Genomic DNA, 19,273 nt, shown 5'->3' on the forward strand with positions numbered 1-19,273 from the left:
GAGAAAGATTTTGTTGTCACTACATCTATATCAATGCAAGAGTCAGAACTGATCTGTCCAGTCTGAATCAGAAAAGATGTATCCTAACAGAGCTACAGTACTCTCTCGCAAAGTGCCATTTCCTTTCCAGAATTAAAGACACTCAGCCTATTCACACTGTTGCAATTACTTGAGGTCACCTGCTGCAATTCTCACATTTCTCGCACCTGTAAAAAAACAATAATCCTCAATTGACACAATTGGCCTTTATTACTTCTGGTGGAAGAGAGTTCCACAGGTCAAAAAAGGGTTTGTTGTGTGTGTGAAGCCTGCCATGATGTGAACGTGTGCCCTCTGAGTGTTGTGTGGAAAGAGGGAAAAGGGAAACCCAATTGCTCCTTTTAAGACTCTCCAAGGCCAGTTTCACGAAGTGCAGGTGTTACCAGGCAGAAACGAGAGAACTGCAAATAAAAGACAGTTGAGAAGGAGCTCAACTCTTACTGGCACTCCAACATTGGTGTGGGGTGGCGGCGACACAGAGGCCTCAACATCATTGCATATTGTGGCTTGATGAAAACATGATTTCGACAGACATCCACGCCCATCTTTCGGAAGAGGCCGTGGCAAACAGGCTGTGGTCGTGACACAAGCTCAATTTTGGCACCCAGCATCAAACAATATAAGCTTTTGAGATCATGGGGGGGGGGGGGGAGAAGAAGAAAAGGAGGATGTCCCGTCTTTGATGGAAGAAGACACAAAACCAGCTGCACATCTAGTGTGAGGAAGAGTCCACAAGGTGGCATTGCCCCAGGCAGATGCCCACTGGGACCTGGCATAGTTCAGGTGAAGGTTTCACTTTTGGAAACACTGCATGAACAGAACAAGAAGGGCAGCCATCTCACTCCATGCCAGGAGTTTCTACCAAGGAAGCGTCTCTCCCTTTTTGTGGATACAGCTTCTCCTGTTACTGCAACGGTATAATGGGGGAAACCAAATCTGGTGGGACGCCTGTCTCCTCAAGAGGAGACCGCGCGGAGATATGATGGCCATCTTCAAATATCTAATGAGCTGCTGCATGGAAGATGGAGCAAGCTGGGTTTCTCCTGCTCCTATGAGGATAGGACCCGAACCAACGGCTTCATGTTACAAGGAGATTTTGACTAAACAGGAGGAAGAACTTTCTGGCGGCAACAGCTGTTCAGCGGTGGAATGGACTCCTTCTGGGAGTCTTTAAGCAGTGGCTGGATGGCCACCTGCCCTAGTTGCTTTAGTTGAGGTTCTTGCATTGCAGGGGGTTGGACTAGATGGTCCTCAAGGTCCCTTCAAACTCTGCATTTATGATTAAAAGGAAGCACAGCCCTATCTGAGAGGCGTGTGTGACACCCTTAAGCTTTAGGCTTCCTTGGAGGTTGTTGCTAAGCAACCCAGCCTCTGAGACGGGCCACCCCGTCCCATATCCCCTATCCCGCTCACTCAGCCTACTTCTGCTGTTGAATTGCTGGAGAGAGGAGATGCTCTGTCTTCCTCCAACAGGCACGACTGAGCTACTCCATTCTGCTCTAGCATGTACAGTGAGGACAGACCAGCTGGATCAAACCAATAGTCCATCTGTTCTAGCTTTCTGCTTCCTCCATGCTTAACCAGATGCTTCTAGAAAGCTCACAAGCAGGACATGGAAGCAACAGCCTTCAGAGGCTCAAGGCCTCATCCTGGCATGACTGCTATGCCACGGAGTGCTGTAGCCTGGCAGAAAAGTTTCCTTCTCCATCCAAGTCTGCTCCCAAAAGAATAAGGTGGAACCCCCGTTTCCCACCTGCCAAACATTTCCTTCACCTTTCGAAAACCAGGTCTCAGTTCCAGAGCCTCACACCTCTCAGAATATGATGGGCTCCAACAAACATCTGCACCGCCAAAGGCCTCCTGAATCTTTGTAGGACGAACACATAATCGTACTATGAATTCCCCTGTGCTGCTAACACATGGAAGCCTCCTGTACACTTCTGGGATCTCAGGAAATTTGGAAGTTTACTTCCGGGTTGCTTCTGGGAAGGGCAAAATCGTGATTTGCACCAGGGAGGTCTGCTTTCAGTGGAACTCCTCAACAACCCTACCTATCCCCCCTCCAAGAGCTCTGAGGTCAAGCCCTCCTCAGTTTTCCCACAGAGATGACAGAAGCCTTCCCGAGGTCTGGCCCCAGCTGGAATAAATGCAACTTGGGGGAATAGAGAAAGCCTTTGAATTGCACAGGACTCTTCTCTGGCCAAAAACCACCACCTACACCTGTGCAATTCAGAATATTCGTATGCTACACCCATATCGGTCTGACTGAAGCTTCCACCAGAACCATTTGAGATCTGCCACGGAAACAGCTCTTTTTTAAAAAAAACAGGGAAAACCAAACAAAACAGAAAAAAGACAGGAAGAACAATATTCAGAAGATGTGGATTTTGGCCTTTTTCTTTTCTTTCGCCATGTTGCCCAGGATTCTCTTGCCCCCTCCCAACCCCCACCCCTCCCTGCACCAGTTGGCCGATTCCTTCCGTACTTTAGTTCTTCTGCGTGGTCAGCTAGCTTGCCAACACGGATTCAGTAGTAAAAGCAGAGGCCTGAGTTTTGAGGTTCATGTGTCACCTTTCTGGCAGAAGAAGATGGGGCAGGTTTGCACAGAGCGAACTTCCTAGTAAGTTGGACCAGCAGCTTGTTGTTCAGAACTGAGGTGGTTTTACAGGATTTGGCCCAGAATGCCATTTCAGGTCCCTTGGTTCTGTAAGACCAAGTGGGAGGTCCATATATATATGTATATTTAAAAACCCCAAAGTTAACACCTGCCGTATGAAAGGAGAACCGTCACTTCGTATTTTGCTTCTCTCCCCACCCTCCCCAGTGATGGTGGTGGTGGAAGGGGCTTAGGACTCCGAGGATGACCGAGAGACGCTCTGGAGCAGTGCTTTGTATACGGCCGAGTTCAGAAAACGGGGATAGGAGTCTCTATGCATGAGCGTGTAGATCTGTAGCTGTGCATCGTCGAAGGTGTGCGAGGATGGCTCCTGCATCTTGCGGTTGATGCCTTCGCGGACGCGGGAGTCCAGGCTGACCTGAGGGACAGGTGGGCGAGAGAAGCAACACACCTTTTAGGGGAAAGATGGAAAGCGAATCTGCTGGGGAGAAGGGCTGAGCGATGTCTGGTTTTCACCAGCTAAACATTGCAATATACAGTGCTACCTCTGGATGTGAACGGGATCCGTTCTGGAGCCCCATTCGTATCCTGAGTAGAATGCAACCCGCATCTGCGGGTCACGATTCACTGCTTCTGCACATGCGTGTGACGTCATTTTGAGCATCTGCGCATACGCGAGCGGTGAAACCCGGAAGTAACCCATTCCGTTACTTCCGGAGCACAATCTGAAAATGCTCAACCTGAAGCGACTTTAACCCGAGGTATGACTGTACTGATTTTGTCTGCAATAAGGATGTCAACTACGTAGAAGCAAATGGGGTAATGTCCTGGAAACCGCTCCTACTTAGAGGTCTAAAAGCAACACATTTTTACTTATCTTTAACCAATTGTTACAACTGTTATTTTGTATTGCAGAGCAACCGGGGCGGCAGGAATCACGAGAAAAGGGATGGCCATTTCTCCCCATATCACGGTTTTTTACACAGCACACACATATGATTCGCAAAATATTGCCATGTCAAATATTATGAAACCGTTAACATGATGTGGACTTCAAACCGATTTTGGATGACGTATCGATACATCGCCCAGCCCTACTGGGGACTACAGGGGAAATGGAAAGATCAGCCAGGGGGAGGGAGGGAGGGAGGGAAGGAAGGAGCTGGGATAATAAAGTACATTATCAAATAACAGTTTTTAAGCATAGGTTGGGTAGCTATGATCTAGTTGAGATTCCTGCACTGTAGGGAGTGGGACTAGCTGACCCTTGGGACGGGACCCCTTCCAAGTCAATAATTCTAGCTGCAAAGGGACAGGTACCTCCTTGGGCGAAAGGATGGAGATGTAATCTTCGTAGATCATCCGAGCCTTCTCGTCGATGGCGTGTTTGTTGCACTCGCTTTTGAGTTCCTCGCAAGCCAGCCAGAAGAGCATGTTCTCCTCGCTGTACTCAGTCCGTAAGAATTCCCGGAACACGTTCCTGCCGGCTGGGTTCTTCATCAACTTGTCAAAAGACTGGGACCAGCCCTTGACTTCCTCAGTCGTCGGCTTGGCGCTGAAGGGGCAGCCCTCCCACCAGGCAGAGGCAAAGGCAGCGCAGGAGGAGCCGCAGGGAACAAGATGGGGGAGAAAAGGAGTTATTTCAGTCCCTTCAGCCTGTTCTCAAGAGTCTCCCCCAGTGTGCTTGCTCAGGGGGAGATATTCTGTTTTGCATGCAGCAGGTCCCAGCCTGAATCCCTATCATCTCAAGGTAGGCAGGAAAGGTCCCCAGCCTGGAACCCTGGCCTACAATATGGAGCTAGGTACTGAGACCGCGGGTGGCGCTGTGGGTTAAACCACAGAACCTAGGGCTTGCCAATCAGAAGGTCAGCGGTTCGAATCCCCACGACAGGGTGAGCTCCCGTTGCTCGGTCCCTGCTCCTGTCAACCTAGCAGTTCATAAGCAGGTCAAAGTGCAAGTAGATAAATAGGTACTGCTCCGGCAGGAAGGTAAATGGCGTTTCCGTGCACTGCTCTGGTTCACCAGAAGCGGCTTAGTCATGCTGGCCACATGACCCGGAAGCTGTACGCCGGCTCCCTCGGCCAGTAAAGTGAGATGAGCGGCGCTACCACAGAGTCGGCCACGACTGGACCTAATGGCCAGAGGTCCCTTTACCCTTTACCTTACTGAGACTGCTGACAGGCAGTGTGGAGCAGTGGTTAAAGCGTCCGACTAGGGTCTGGGAGGCCAGGGTTCAACTCCCCACTTGGCCATGAAGCTCGCTGGGTGTTCTTGGGCCAGTCACTCACTCCCAGCCTAGCCTACCTCACAGGGTTGTTGAGGGGTTATAATGGGTTGGGGAGAGAACTGTTGGGATATTCTGTTCCACCTTAAGGAACAGGCATGATTGTTGTGTGTCACATGTCTGTTTACACTCCAGCATAGCTTGCTGGGAACTCAAGTTTGTGTATAGCTTTTGGTTTAGCTGTCTTGATTTGGACACGAAGGAGATCAGACATGTTTCCTTTTGTCCTGATGTATGCTGAATAAACTGCTTGTAAATAGGCTCACACAGCCTCTCCTGCCACTTCTTCTTGAGCATTGTTTACTCTGCTGAGTAGCGTGCCCTAGCTTCTGAAGCTCAGGCCACAGATTCACGATGTATCAAGGACTGGAGTTTGACTGGCACACCGGCTGGTGGGCTGGAGCCAGGTGGGGGCCTGCCAGTTGCCCCCATTTCCTTGGCTGCATGCCAACAAGAACTACATCACCTTGAGCTCCTTGGAAAAAAAGGTGGGCTATAGAGGTGAAGTTTCTGCTTTGCAAGCAGAAGGCCTCATATTCAATCCTCGGCGTCCCCAGGTACTGCTGGTAGGAGTCCTGCCCATCCCAGAGAGCCACTGCCAGTCAGTACAGACAGCCCTGAGCCATATCAGGGTTTCCCAAACTTGGGTCTCCAGCTGTTTTTAGACTACAACTCCCATCATCCCTGACCACTGGCCCTGCTAGCTAGGGACAATGGGAGTTGTAGTCCAACAACAGCTGGAGACCCAAGTTTGGGAAACCCTTGGCAAAATGGACCGAAAATGGACTAACTCAGTGTTAAGGTAGCTTCCTACGCTTTAACTACAGTTCTGAAAAATGAACTTGCAGGACTGCACTGGGCCCTGAGTTACGGCAAGCTCACACGTGGTCACAGATTTTCTGAAGATCCATTTATGGCTTTTTAATGTGCAAAAGGGGCAGAGATATTCCACACACACACACACCACCCGTGTCTCATGTGCTTCTTTCCTCTCTCTCTTTATGAATTTCATCCTTTTTACTGGATTGCTATTTTAACTGCAAGACAAAGTCTTGAAAATTAAAATGGAAAGAGCAAAGGATCTAGAAACCTCACCCCCTCTGGCCAGCTGAACTCTGGCCCTATCCCACCCTCTGATTCCGAATGTTGCTTTTTGGTTTCTGAGATTTCATCACGCACCCACCTTTGAGCTTATTAAGGACTAGAAACATGCTTTTTAAAAACAAAACATAGAATGTAGAACTCCTGGTTATTATTATTAAAAAATTTAGTCTGCATACAAGACTCAACATCTATACATGCAGTTGTGCTTTAGCTGGATGCTTGGCGATTGTCCTAAAAAGATTCATTAAAGTCTGTAATAAAAAAGAAGTTTGTCTTCCCAAACATAGAACCCCCCAGATGTTTGCAAGTACAGCTCACACCAGTCCCAGCTGTCACCACTGGGGAACCAACACCACACTGGTTAAGCCTGTGTTCTAAGCTAATACCAATTTATTTGGGGAAAGGCTGAAGCTCAGCAGTACAGGATCAGCTTTGAATGCAGGGGTCTCCAGGCAGGGATGGGATAGTTGCTTCCAATATGTGTAGACAATATTGAGCTAGATGGATAAATTGGGGGCCTGAGTGAGGCACCTTCCTATTTTCCTTTGCTTCCAGAGGGCCAAGTCAAGCACTTTAAAAACCCACTTTCGGGGGGAAATCCCATCAATAAAAGAATGGCAAATCAGATTTTGTGAATCTATATATATATTTGGCAAGATTCACAGCATTCTTAAGGGGACAATCGGACCAAAAATTAGTAAAAGAATGGGATTGTGTTAAAGAACATATGAAAAAACATTGTTCTGGAGTAAGTATATTGGTATGTAATGAATGAAGCTTTGCAGGGTTAAAGAAATTGAAAAATGGTGCAAGAGGTATAAAGATAGAGGTAATCTACACTAGACACAACAATATGGAAAGATTAAAAACTATGAGGTCTCAGAACAAAAGAAAGAAGTCAATATGTGTATATGTATGTAACGATTAGTATGATGATATGTTTTTGTTAGAGGGACGCGGGTGGCGCTGTGGGTTAAACAACAGAGCCTAGGACTTGCCAATCAGAAGGTCGGCAGTTCAAATCCCCACAATGGGGTGAGCTCCTGTTGCTTGGTCCCTGCTCCTGCCAACCTAGCAGTTTGAAAGCACATCAAAGTGCAAGTAGATAAATAGGTACCGCTCCTGCAGGAAGGTAAACGGCGTTTCCGTGCGCTGCTCTGGTTTGCCAGAAGCGGCTTAGTCATGCTGGCCACGTGACCCGGAAGCTGTACACCAGCTCCTTCGGCCAATAAAGCGAGATGAGCGCTGCAACCCCAGTGTCGGCCACGACTGGACCTAATGGTCAGGGGTCTCTTTACCTTTACCTATGGTTTTCTTTGTAGGTGTGATTTTTCTTTTTCTTTTCTTTTTTTATCTTTCTTTTTTGTTTTGCTTTGTCTTGTTCTGCTTTGTTTTGGATTTTATGTTTGTTATCTATTTTTAAAAGTAATAAAAACAAAAACAAAAACCCACTTTCAGCCCATGCAAGCTAGCTCAGTCATTAAGAGCATGAGACTCTTAAACTCAGGGTTGTGAGTTCAAGTCCAAGATTCCTGCATCTCAGGGGGTTGGACTAGATGACCTTCATGGTCCCTTCCAACTCTACGGTTCTATGATGTCAGTGTACTTAATTCTCCCACTGAAAGTGATCAAACTTGGAAGGCACATCATCACTTTAGTTGGGTCATGCACCTTTCGTGTAGAGATTTACCTCCACTCCCCACGGCTCCAAAGGAGCCCGGAGGAAACCTATCAACGGATAAAAACCAGTCTATAAAAAAACAGCAACTAAAATGCATCCGTAAAAACCAGTGAACAGTGCCACAGCCATTAAAAACCCTATAAAAACCAGAAAAGAACAACAGGACCTCGGTGGAATCTCAGAAAACTAAAGTTAACTCCCCAAACGTTTGCCAGGGAACGATCGTTCTTTCGTATCTCCAGAAAAACAAACAAGCCGAAAGACAGACCTGTTGAACTTGCCCATCTGGGGAGTAAATTGTTTTGGTGAGGGTGCCACCACCAAAAAGGCCCTGCCCGTTGTCCTGGCAATTCCTCAGCATGGCTCGCTATGGACAGGTTGAAGGTGAAAATTCTGAGTGCACAAGAGCTGCCAACACGGCAAAGAGTGAACTCACCAGGCTTCACAGTTTGGAATGGGCTCCAGTTTGGTGTCTCGCGATGCCCTCCACGCCCGCTCACGATCTTCATTCCTAGTATCAAAATGAAAAGATTGCAAATAGGGCAGGGTGTGTACAGCATCAAGAATGAAGTTATGGAGAAGCTTCAAACATATGCACATGCTTCCTTATGAATGAATTTTATTATTTCGGTCACAGACCAGTTCCAGCCCACGTACAATATCAAGGAAGTCATAAGACATAATAGGGATACATTTGAATTTGCAATTAGGTATAACAGGGACAATACAGATATAGCAACAGTTAAAAATATATATAAATTAAAACTTAGTCCCTAACAAATAACCTAAAATTATCATTTAAAACTGTAACCGTTATGATAGCACAGCTTGTTCCCTAAGTTTTATGCCAATTGCACAGAATTTGGCTGCCCTTAACGTGATCTCAGGATCCTTGTCCTCTACCAGGGATTTTAGACATTGAAGTTCGGATTCATTTGGAGATTTTTGCATAGCAGGGGTAATAAATACCGAGCGTATATCCCCGTAGAAACGGCAGCGTAACAAGGCACACCCTATCTTATGAGTAAAGTTCAAACTACATGTTAATCAGAGTTGATTCTACGCATTCCCTCCTCCCCAAAACCCAAACCCAACTGGGAAAAGCTGCTTAACCCCTTTCCACTCCCCCCCCCCCCAACAAGTGTAAAAGCACCCAGGGGAGGTCCGTTTTGAGCTGAAAAATGACGAGGGAGAGATTGATTAAGCACCTTGCACCCTTCTGCACAGATGCAGCTCAGGCCAGGGCTGCTGTGTTTTGAAAATGAAGCAGAGAGAGAGAGAGAAAAGAATGGATAAACTCCACATCAGAGGCAGACTGAGACTCAAGAGCTTATATATAAGGAAACTTAAGGGAGGGAATGTGCAGCTGTCTTTACCAAAGCTGACCAGTAGAGGCCAGTGTTCTCTCACAGTTAAAGCAGGCAACGGTTTCACTAGCAAATATAAGAAGTTTGAAGGCTGCTCCAGGGAGTGAAACTTTTTTACCGTTATGTTGGCTTGGAGGTGATGCCCACAGCCAAAGGAAGACAAGCATGAACCGTAACTGTTAGAAGTCGCTGGATGAGACAAGTGTCTGAAATCTTGGAGTGCAGCTGCCAGTCAGTGTGGACAATACTGAGCTGGGTGGACGAACAGTCCAGATTCCTATTTTTCATTATACTTATTGTTGTTTAGTCGTTTAGTCATGTGCGACTCTCCTTGTGCCCTCCATCTTTCCCAATGCGGACTACACGGACCTTTGTTGGCAAGGTGATGTCTCTGCTTTTTAAGATGCTGTCTAGGTTTGTCATATCCCAAGCTTATTCCAAAAGAGCCCCTTTTCCTGCTGTCCAGTCCTACTCTCAGCTGTTCCCCTGCGATGTTCGCCTGCCTGGGCAGCTATGTACAAGACAGGATTTTCAAAAGCAGGGGCAGGAAAACTTTCAATTGCCAAAATTCCCTCTTCTACCTACAAAATGAGCCCTGCTCTCTTCTGCATCAACTCCAGTGTTAAAAGTCTCAGTACAATTCATAGAATCATAGAATCATAGAGTTGGAAGAGACCACAAGGGCCATCGAGTCCAACCCCCTGCCAAGCAGGAAACACCATCAGAGCACTCCTGACATATGGTTGTCAAGCCTCTGCTTAAAGACCTCCAAAGAAGGAGACTCCACCACACTCCTTGGCAGCAAATTCCACTGTCGAACAGCTCTTACTGTCAGGAAGTTCTTCCTAATGTTTAGGTGGAATCTTCTTTCTTGTAGTTTGGAACCATTGCTCTGTGTCCGCTTCTCTGGAGCAGCAGAAAACAACCTTTCTCCCTCCTCTATGTGACATCCTTTTATGTATTTGAACATGGCTATCATATCACCCCTTAACCTCCTCTTCTCCAGGCTAAACATGCCCAGCTCCCTTAGCCATTCCTCATAAGGCATCGTTTCCAGGCCTTTGACCATTTTGGTTGCCCTCCTCTGGACACGTTGCCCTCCTCTGGACACGACATAATGGCCGGGTGTTAATGCACATTGAGTTGGAACGCGGGTGGCGCTATGGGTTAAACCACAGAGCCTAGGACTTGCCAATCAGAAGGTCGGCGGTTCGAATCCCCACAATCAGGTGAGCTCCCGTTGCTCGGTCCCTGCTCCTGCCAACCTAACAGTTCGAAAGCACATCAAAGTGCAAGTAGATAAATAGGTACCGCTCCGGCAGGAAGGTAAACGGCGTTTCCGTGCGCTGCTCTGGTTCACCAGAAGCGGCTTAGTCATGCTGGCCACATGACCCGGAAGCTGTACGCCGGCTCCTTCGGCCAGTAAAGCGAGATGAGCGCCGCAACCCCAGAGTAGGTCATGACTGGACCTAACGGGTCAGGGGGTCCCTTTACCTTTAATGCACATTAGCAGCTCAACTTACATTCCCCATAGCACACACAAAAACACCTGATGCCTGATTAATCTGAGCATCTTTCTAGTCAGTCTTTTTTTATATATATAAAAATCACACTCTAAGACATTTTGCCTATTAAAGTTTGCACCCTTGATTCAAACATAAAAGATCAATGTTGGCAGTCTCCTCTGTGCCCGAGGCAAGCGACTGTAGGCCTGAGTTGCTTCAACTTCCTTTTTTTAAAGAAAAACAACTTTCGCTCGAAGCCCCACAGGAGCAGCAGTTCCGGTGTGCAAATGTCATCTTTTTCTCACTCCCCTTCTGCCCGGCAGTCTGAGAGCATCTACTATACAGGAAAAGAATTAACACAAAGATATGCCGCTGTCAAAGGAAGCTACACTGAGTCCAAATGTGACCGCAGGCTTATCTTGCTGGGACTTGGGGGAGAGACAGACAGAGTGGCAGATCCTAGTCCAACTGCAGTGGCTACCAATTAGTTTCCGGGCCCAATTCAAAGTGATGGTTTTGACCTATAAACCTTAAACGGCTCATGACCGCAATACCTCAAGGACTGCCTCTTTCTATATCAACCTACCCGGACCCTGAGATCATCTTCTGAGGCTATTCTTTGTGTGCCCCCTCCTCAATAGGTCAGGAGGGCGGCAAAACGTAAACAGGGCCTTCTCTGCAGTGGCTCCCCGTCTGTGGAATGCGCTCCCCAGGGAAGTTTGCCGGGCACCTTCATTATACACCTTTAGGCACCAGGCAAAAAAACGTTCCTTTTTAACCAGGCCTTTGGTTGATCTGTTTTACATCCTATACCCTTTTAAAATGTGGCTCTTTTCTGGAGTGTGTGTGTGTGTTATTGAGTTGTTGTTTTTATTCTGATTATATACCGTATGTTGTTATTTTTTCTGTGAACTGCCCTGAGACCTCCGGGTATAGGGCGGTATATAAACTCAATCAATCAATCAAGATCAAAATAATGCAGCCTGGAGGTGTAGGGCTTTGTTGCAGCAATGGCTGAGAAGGACCTGAGGTCAATTTCCAGTTAGGGCTTGGAGTGTTCCCAGTCTAAACGGTGGAGAGTGGCTGCCAATCTGTGCAGGAAGCACTGAGTTATGTGGACCAACAGTCTAACTCTGTGTAAGGAAATGTTCTCTGTTCCTAGCCGAAGATGTGAAGAACAAGTCTTTCTCTGTATCCCACTCAAAATGGGAGTGTGGTCAGTGGTGGCTGGAGACAGGGTCTTCTCTGTGTTGTTGTTGTTTAGTCGTGTCCGACTCTTCGTGACCTCATGGACCAGAGCATGCCAGGCACTCCTGTCTTCCATGGCCTCCCCCAGTTTGGTCAAACTCATGCTGGTAGCTCTGAGAACGCTGTCCAGCCATCTCGTCCTCTTTTGTCCCCTTCTCCTTGTGCCCTCAATCTTTCCCAACATCAGGGTCTTTTCCAGGGAGTCTTCTCTTCTCATGAGGTGGCCAAAGTCTTGGAGCCTCAGCTTCAGGATCTGTCCTTCCAGTGAGCACTCAGGGCTGATTTCCTTAAGAATGGAGAGGTTTGATCTTCTTGCAGTCCATGGGACTTTCAAGAGTCTCCTCCAGCACCAGAATTCAAAAGCATCAATTCTTCGGTGATCCGCCTTCTTTACGGTCCAGCTCTCTTTGTGGTGGTACTCAAGTTATTAGACACTTTGCCCCATGGGATTTGGGCAGCTCCCTCTCTTGCTGCTTCCACAATCCCAGCATGTTCACGCTTCTGTCTTAGCGACGTCTACGCTGTTGACCAAGTCCACAGAATGGAAGACGGCAGGATCCCCAAGGTTGTGCTCTACAGGGAGCTGGCCTCCAGCACCAGGTGTGTTGGCAGGCCAACTCTGCGTTACAAAGTTGTCTGCAAATGGCTGGCAACACCAACCCCACCATGTGGGAATCCCTTGCAGATGACTGCAGTGCCTGGAGACAGTCAGGTTGTGAATCCGTCACAGTGACCAGAGGAGGAATAACCACTGGGAGGAGCGCAGAAGGAAGAAAGGCCATGGTGCAAAAACCAGGCCCCTTCCTCTGCCCCAGCTGCAACAAAGCATGTCTCTCCTAAACAGTGGTGCCTCGCAAGACGAAAAGAATCCGTTCCGCGAGTCTCTTCGTCTTGTGGTTTATTCGTCTTGCGAAGCAAGCCCATTAGCGGCTTAGCGGGCTTAGCGGATCAGCTGATAAGCGGCTTAGCGGATCAGCGGCTTAGCGGCTTAGCGGATCAGCTGTTAAGCGGCTTAGCGGATCAGCTGTTAAGCGGCTTAGCGGCTTAGCTGTTAAGCGGCTTAGCGGATCAGCTGATAAGCGGCTTAGCGGCTTGGGGAAAAGGGGGGGGGGGAGGAAAAAACCCCCGCAGGAACTCGCAAGACATTTTTGTCTTGCGAAGCAAGCCCATAGGAAATTCATTTTGTGAAGCACCTCCAAAACGGAAAACCCTTTCGTCTAGCGGGTTTTCCGTCTTGCGAGGCATTCGTCTTGCGGGGCACCACTATATCGGTCTCTACAGCCACAGCAGGCACTGAAACTCTCCAACGGTTTGACTTCACCTGCAAAGGTGCACTCCTCCATCGTCTCCCGAGAAGAGAAGTATGCCAACAACAGTACAGTACAGACTTCCCTATTCTGGCAGAGATTTGCCTTGACAGGTAAATAACGCTGTGATTTGATGATGTGTTTTTAATCTGCCATGCCTGTCTCTGTTCTATTCTGCTGCTCCTGCGGTTTTATTGCAAGATTGCAATTTTAAGTGATGCAAGCTGCCTTGAGTAAGTCCATATGCATCAGAAGGGCAGGGTAAAAAAACAACTACAAGTGTCTTATCAAATAAAGAAATTCCTGGGGACAAATTCCCAAGGAAGGGTCCAGCTGCTCCACACTGGGAGAAGATGGGGAAATTCTGGGTAGGTCTCACGTTTGTGAACTGGTGAGCAGACAGAATCTGATTTAATCAAAAGGGTTTAAAAATAGGGAACAATTTGAATTTTAAAAGCTCACATAAAAGAGCAACTCCCCTCTGAGGAATGGTTGCAGCATTTGGGCCTCTTTATTTTTGAGATGGGAGGCATCATAGAATTTTGGAGTTGGAAGGGATGCCAAGGGTCATCTAGTCCAACCCTCTGCAATGCAAGAATCTCAACTAAAGCATCCCTGACTCATGGCCACCCAACGTTTGCTTAAAAACCTCCAAGTAAGGAGAGTCCACAACCTCTTGTGGGAGACTGTTCCACTGTCAAACAGCTCTTACTGTCAGAGAGTTTTTTCCTGCCATTTCGTCGGCATTTCTTTTCTTGTAACTTGAAGCCACTGGTTCGAGTCCTACTCTCCAGAGCAGGAGAAAACAAGCTTGTTCCCTCTTCCCGGTGACAGCAGTTGAGATATTTGAAGATGGATATCGTATCTCCTCTGTCTCCTCTTTTCCAGGCTAAACATACCCAACTCTTTCTGGTTTCTAGACTACGGTTACCAGAATTTTTTCAATAATTTGGGGGCACTTTTTTTGGTTTGTTTTTTTGAAGCTGAGTAGCAACAGGGAGTCAGTAGTGGGGATAGTGAGACAAAAGACCCTGGGCCCAAGCACACATGCATATTGTATAAAGGTGCAAAGCCCTTCTTTTGCACCCTGTGAAACATAAATGCGCAATTTTTAAAAAACTGGGCAATGGTGTGCTGCCTGCCCGTGACTCCCAAGCCTTCCCTGATCTCCTTCCCTCTTCCCCCTTTGTTTTGACAGATTGGGGGAGGCTCGGGAGTCGCGGGCAGGTGGCCGCTGCCCAGTTTTTAAAAAACTCTGTGAATTTATGTTTCGCAGGGTGCGAAAGAAGGGCTTTGCACCTTGCCTGGCAGAGAAACCACGTGCCTTGCACTCCTCCTGAGCAACGGCCGCCCGCCCGCGACTCCCCCGATCTGTCAAAACAAAGGGAAAAGGGGGCAGGAGATCCGTCTTGCCAGACGTCCCCGGTCCACCTTTGGCAGTGGCGGCGGCAGAGAATAGCGAGCAGCTCCTGAAGCCAGCCAAAGCCAACTGCGCTACCAGGCTGGCTCTGGGCTGCTGAAACTGCTGCTGCCACGTTTCCCGGGGACAGATTTGCAAATCCGGGGACGTCTGGTAAACCTATTCTAGACCCTTGATCATCTTAGTTGACCTCTGCACACATTCCAGCTTGTCAATAGCTTTCTTAAATTGTGGCGCCCAGAACTGGACACAGGATTCCAGGTGTAAGACAGAATAGAGCAATGCTATGACTTCCCTCGATCTGGACACTAGACTTCTGTTGATGCAGCCTAGAATAGCGTTAGCTTCTTTTTGCTGCTGCGTCACACTGCATTGGGGCCAAATACAGTCCTCCAGGCCATGGGTATAGCCAGGATTTTTGCTGAGGGGGTGCAGGACCTTTGGGGGGGGGACAGAACTGAGCCATCTGCGACTTGATTGGTATTTTTATTAATTTACTTGATCTACGGAGGGCAGCAGCCCCCCGGCTACGCCTATGCTCCAGGCTTTTCTACTGGGCCCTTGGGCTTTTCTGCAAGCCACACTCCTCTCCCCAGGCCACACTTCCCCAGCCCTGCATTGCACCCTTCCTTGAGTGTTTTCACCTGGCTGAAATGTGCCCCTGAACTCTGACAGTACCTCTTGCTCACCTGGGAACAGAGGACAGAAGTGTGCAGATGTCTGTAGGAAGTAGCCAGCTACAGAAAGGTAAATTTCACATTCGTCGCTCTGCTCCACCCCCTTTTGCTTCTGGCCCTGCCCATTATTGGCGTGTGGCCCCCAGAAGACTGCACAGACGGGAATGTGGCCCTTGCACTGCATGAGAATCCAAGAACGACAAGCGCAACGCAAATGGGAGACAGGGCTCAGTGGCAGACTAGGGAAATAGCAGCATTTCCTAGAACAGATTGTGGGGAAAATCAGCCGTGCAGAATATCCTAAATCCGAAACACAAACACGCATCCGAACCCAAACAAAACTGAACACCCGGAGCTTCCGAGGGCCTCGGCACTCTGTGAGGCACAAATACCAGACCATCTGCTCAAGATGGTGTTTACACTTGCTTTGTTAAATACTCCTCCAATTAGCCACCAGCTATAAACAAAGCTTAAGCACACGGCTCCTCCGAAACGCGGCAGCTGAACATCAGGCAGCAGAAGGAGAGGGAACCTCCAAAACTTGCCTATAAGAAGAGACCAGTGGCCCATCTAGTCCAGCAACCTGTTCTCACAGTGGCCAGTCAGATCCCTGTGAGGAACCCAGAAGCAGGATTTGAACACAAGACCACCCTCCCCTCCTGTGGTTTCCAGCAGCTGCCTTTCAAAATCATTACTGCGTCAGACCATGGAGGCAGAACAGAGCCACCACCACAGTCATCAATATCCCTCCCCTCTACAAATTTGTCTAATCCTCTTTTAAAGCCATCCAGCTTGGGGGCCATCAACACCTTCTGCAGTGGCAGGGAGTTCCATAATTTAACTGTGACGAAGAACTTTCTTTCCTCTCTACTGAACCTTTGTTCACCTTCACTGGATCTCCCCGAGTTCTAGCTTTCTAGAGGAGTTAACCTTTCGTATTTTGCTTTTCAAGAGTACTCTGCATTAGACTGCATTGACACTGTTTTAAGTATCCAAGCAGGTTTGCTAGGCAAGACGTTTGAAAAATATAATTTCCAATAATATAAGAATGCATTCTGAAGGCTGCAGAAAAAATAAAATTAAAAAAAATGTTTTTTTGCTGTGTGTTTGCGTTGTTAAAAGCAGTAGGGCATCACTGCTGGAACAGAAAGTCACTGCATGACTTGACAAAATAGGATGGGTTCAGTTAAAAGCTGTCTTTGAAGAAGCTTTTAAAAATATGCTGTATGGGATGTTAAATGTTTATTTTCCCCTTGTTGTGTTTTAGAATGTATTTATGTATAAGTACTTCAGTGTAAGATCTGCTGGGTGGCGAGTGACTAATAAGTCAAATAAATGAATAGTGTTATGAGGGAGAAAAGGACTTCTCTATCCACCTTCTCTGTGCCATGAATTATTTCATAAACTGTTATCGATCTTCCTCGCCCTTTTCCTTAACGAATAATAACCTATCGGCTTCCTCTTCCATAGTTTGAAACCAAAATTAGCTGACCCTGCCCATCATTGGTTCGGTCACCAACTATGATTAGACTCCTGCTAATCGCAATGGTTACACGGGATGCGGGTGGCGCTGTGGGTTAAACCACAGAACCTAGGACTTGCCGATCGGAAGGTCGGCGGTTCGAATCCCCACCATCGGGGTGAGCTCCCGTTGCTCTGTCCCTGCTCCTGCCAACCTAGCAGTTCGAAAGCACGTCAAAGTGCAAGTAGATAAATCGGTACCACTCCGGCGGGAAGGTAAACAGCGTTTCCGTGCGCTGCTCTGGTTCGCCAGAAGCGGCTTATTCCTGCTGGCCACATGACCCGGAAGCTGTACGCCGGCTCCCTCGGCCAATAAAGCGAGATGAGCGCCGCAACCCCAGAGTTGGCCACGACTGGACCTAATGGTCAGGGGTCCCGTTAACCTTTAACCGCAGTGGGCACCAGCCTCCACCGGCCCAGGCCCTATGACACAGGCACAGGTAGGCAGCGTCCAACCCCCCAACCCGCCCCAGTTCGTTCCACGTACCACGAGCAGCTGCAGCAGCAGCACCAGCAGAAGCAGCAGGGGTTGTTGCGTCGGTGGTTGCTGGCGCGTCGCAGTACTGTCGGAGAGGTCTCATGCTGGGACATTGGAAGGGGTCTCCCCGCGTACTCTGGCTCTGGGTACTAGGAAAGGAAGCAGAAGGAGGAGCGTGAGACATCACATGGAGCAAGCCTGTTTTCTCCTTCTCCGGACTCAAACCGACAGATTCAAGTTACAAGATTCTGCTCTGGTCAGACCTCACCTGGAGTACTGTGTCCAGTTCTGGGCACCACAGTTCAAGAAGGACACTGACAAACTGGAACGTGTCCAGAGGAGGGCAACCAAAATGGTCAAAGGCCTGGAAGCGATGCCTTATGAGGAACGGCTAAGGGAGCTGGGCATGTTTAGCCTGGAGAAGAGGAGGTTAAGGGGTGATATGATAGCCATGTTCAAATATATAAAAGGATGTCACATAGAGGAGGGAGAAAGGTTGTTTTCTGCTGCTCCAGAGAAGCGGACACGGAGCAATGGATCCAAACTACAAGAAAGAAGATTCCACCTAAACATTAGGAAGAACTTCCTGACAGTAAGAGCTGTTCGACAGTGGAATTTGCTGCCAAGGAGTGTGGTGGAGTCTCCTTCTTTGGAGGTCTTTAAGCAGAGGCTTGACAACCATATGTCAGGAGTGCTCTGATGGTGTTTCCTGATTGGTAGGGGGTTGGACTTGATGGCCCTTGTGGTCTCTTCCAACTCTATGATTCTATGATTCTAAGATTCCAACTCAACATCGAGAAGAACCTTCTGAGAGTAAGAGCCGTTGAAAGGTGGAACAGACTCCCTAATCCGCTGGGAAGGATTGTGGGAGCCCCCGGAGCTGATTTGGGGAGGGGGGATTTGTGGGGAAACATGGGGATAGGATAAGGAGGGGAAGTGCCACTGCGCAAGAATAAACTGTCCCGCTCCTACAGACACATAGGTCATATTCACACCGTATGTTTAAAGCGCTTTGCAGGAAGCCACAACTGTTTAAAGTGGCTCGAAGTTTAAATACTGCTTTAAATTACAGATAGGTAGCCGTGTTGGTCTGCCATAGTCAAAACAAAAAAAATTCCTTCCAGTAGCACCTTAAAGACCAACTAAGTTAGTTCTAGGTATGAGCTTTCGTGTGCATGCACACTTCTTCAGAATGGACTTCCATTTCATGCGGCTCAATGTGGTGCCTTCCATAGTTCCATGGACTTCCATTTCATGCGGCTCAATGTGGTGCCTTCCATAGTTCTGAATAAGTGTGCATGCACACGAAAGCTCATACCTAGAACTAACTTAGTTGGTCTTTAAGGTGCTACTGGAAGGAATTTTTTTTGTTACTGCTTTAAATGTATTCTTAGGGCCTGATTGTCATAGGCAGTATGAGCCTAGATGAATCATTGGTTTGACTCCTGTAAATCTAGCTGGTAACAATTCTTGCCGAAACTTCACCAGAGCTGAATAGAATGGTATGTATGCTAGCACTTATATTCCACCTCTGGGGCTTTCTAAACTTACCATTCGTAGTGGCACAACCGCTGTTTGAGCCAATGTTTTTGAGGGTGAATTTGTAGCTGACTGCCTGCACATTTGAGCGCATGTTATTGCTATTAGAGGGCAAAGGGTTTTCCTTTCTACGGTAATGACGGGTTGTGCCCAAATTGGAGAAATTAAATAAAACTGTGGCTGTAGTCACATCACATCCCTTATGTACCTTTGTGTTCCTTCAGTCAGCAGAAGCCAAGAGTTTTTAACATGCACGTGGCGACAGCCCTTCTGCGGCTTTTCAAAATTTTATTCAGTGCTGAGTATTCTGGAATTCTAATCTTGTGGGAGCGCAGGAGATTAGAAGAGGAACTATGTGTCTGCCTGGGCTACGACAAACCTGGCAATTGTGATGAAATGTTGTCTGCTGCTAATGTTTGCTGTCATGGGCAGTGTTCTGGCTCAGAACCCTCAGCTTGATCTGCCGCATCTCTCCTCTGAACCAA

The 19,273-nt window shown here is 47.9% G+C and overlaps 1 protein-coding gene across 3 annotated transcripts in view; it reads right to left on the minus strand.

Moving 5' to 3' along the window:
- Nucleotides 1-230: 230 nt before the first annotated feature.
- RGS19 (regulator of G protein signaling 19) overlaps nt 231-19,273 on the minus strand; it is a 61,367-nt gene continuing 42,324 nt past the window's right edge. For all 3 annotated transcript variants that reach the window (XM_083744756.1, XM_083744755.1, XM_083744757.1), the window contains exons 3-6: nt 17,259-17,398; nt 8,163-8,237; nt 3,977-4,211; nt 231-3,074 (exon numbers count right to left, since the gene is read on the minus strand). In XM_083744756.1, coding sequence (XP_083600882.1) covers nt 2,886-3,074; nt 3,977-4,211; nt 8,163-8,237; nt 17,259-17,398 — 639 coding nt within the window. In that variant the 3' untranslated portion in view covers nt 231-2,885. The remainder of the gene's footprint in view (nt 3,075-3,976; nt 4,212-8,162; nt 8,238-17,258; nt 17,399-19,273) is intronic.

This window comes from Podarcis gaigeae (genome assembly GCF_964106915.1).
Source record: "Podarcis gaigeae genome assembly, chromosome: 6".
Classification (NCBI taxonomy): Eukaryota; Metazoa; Chordata; class Lepidosauria; order Squamata; family Lacertidae; genus Podarcis; species Podarcis gaigeae.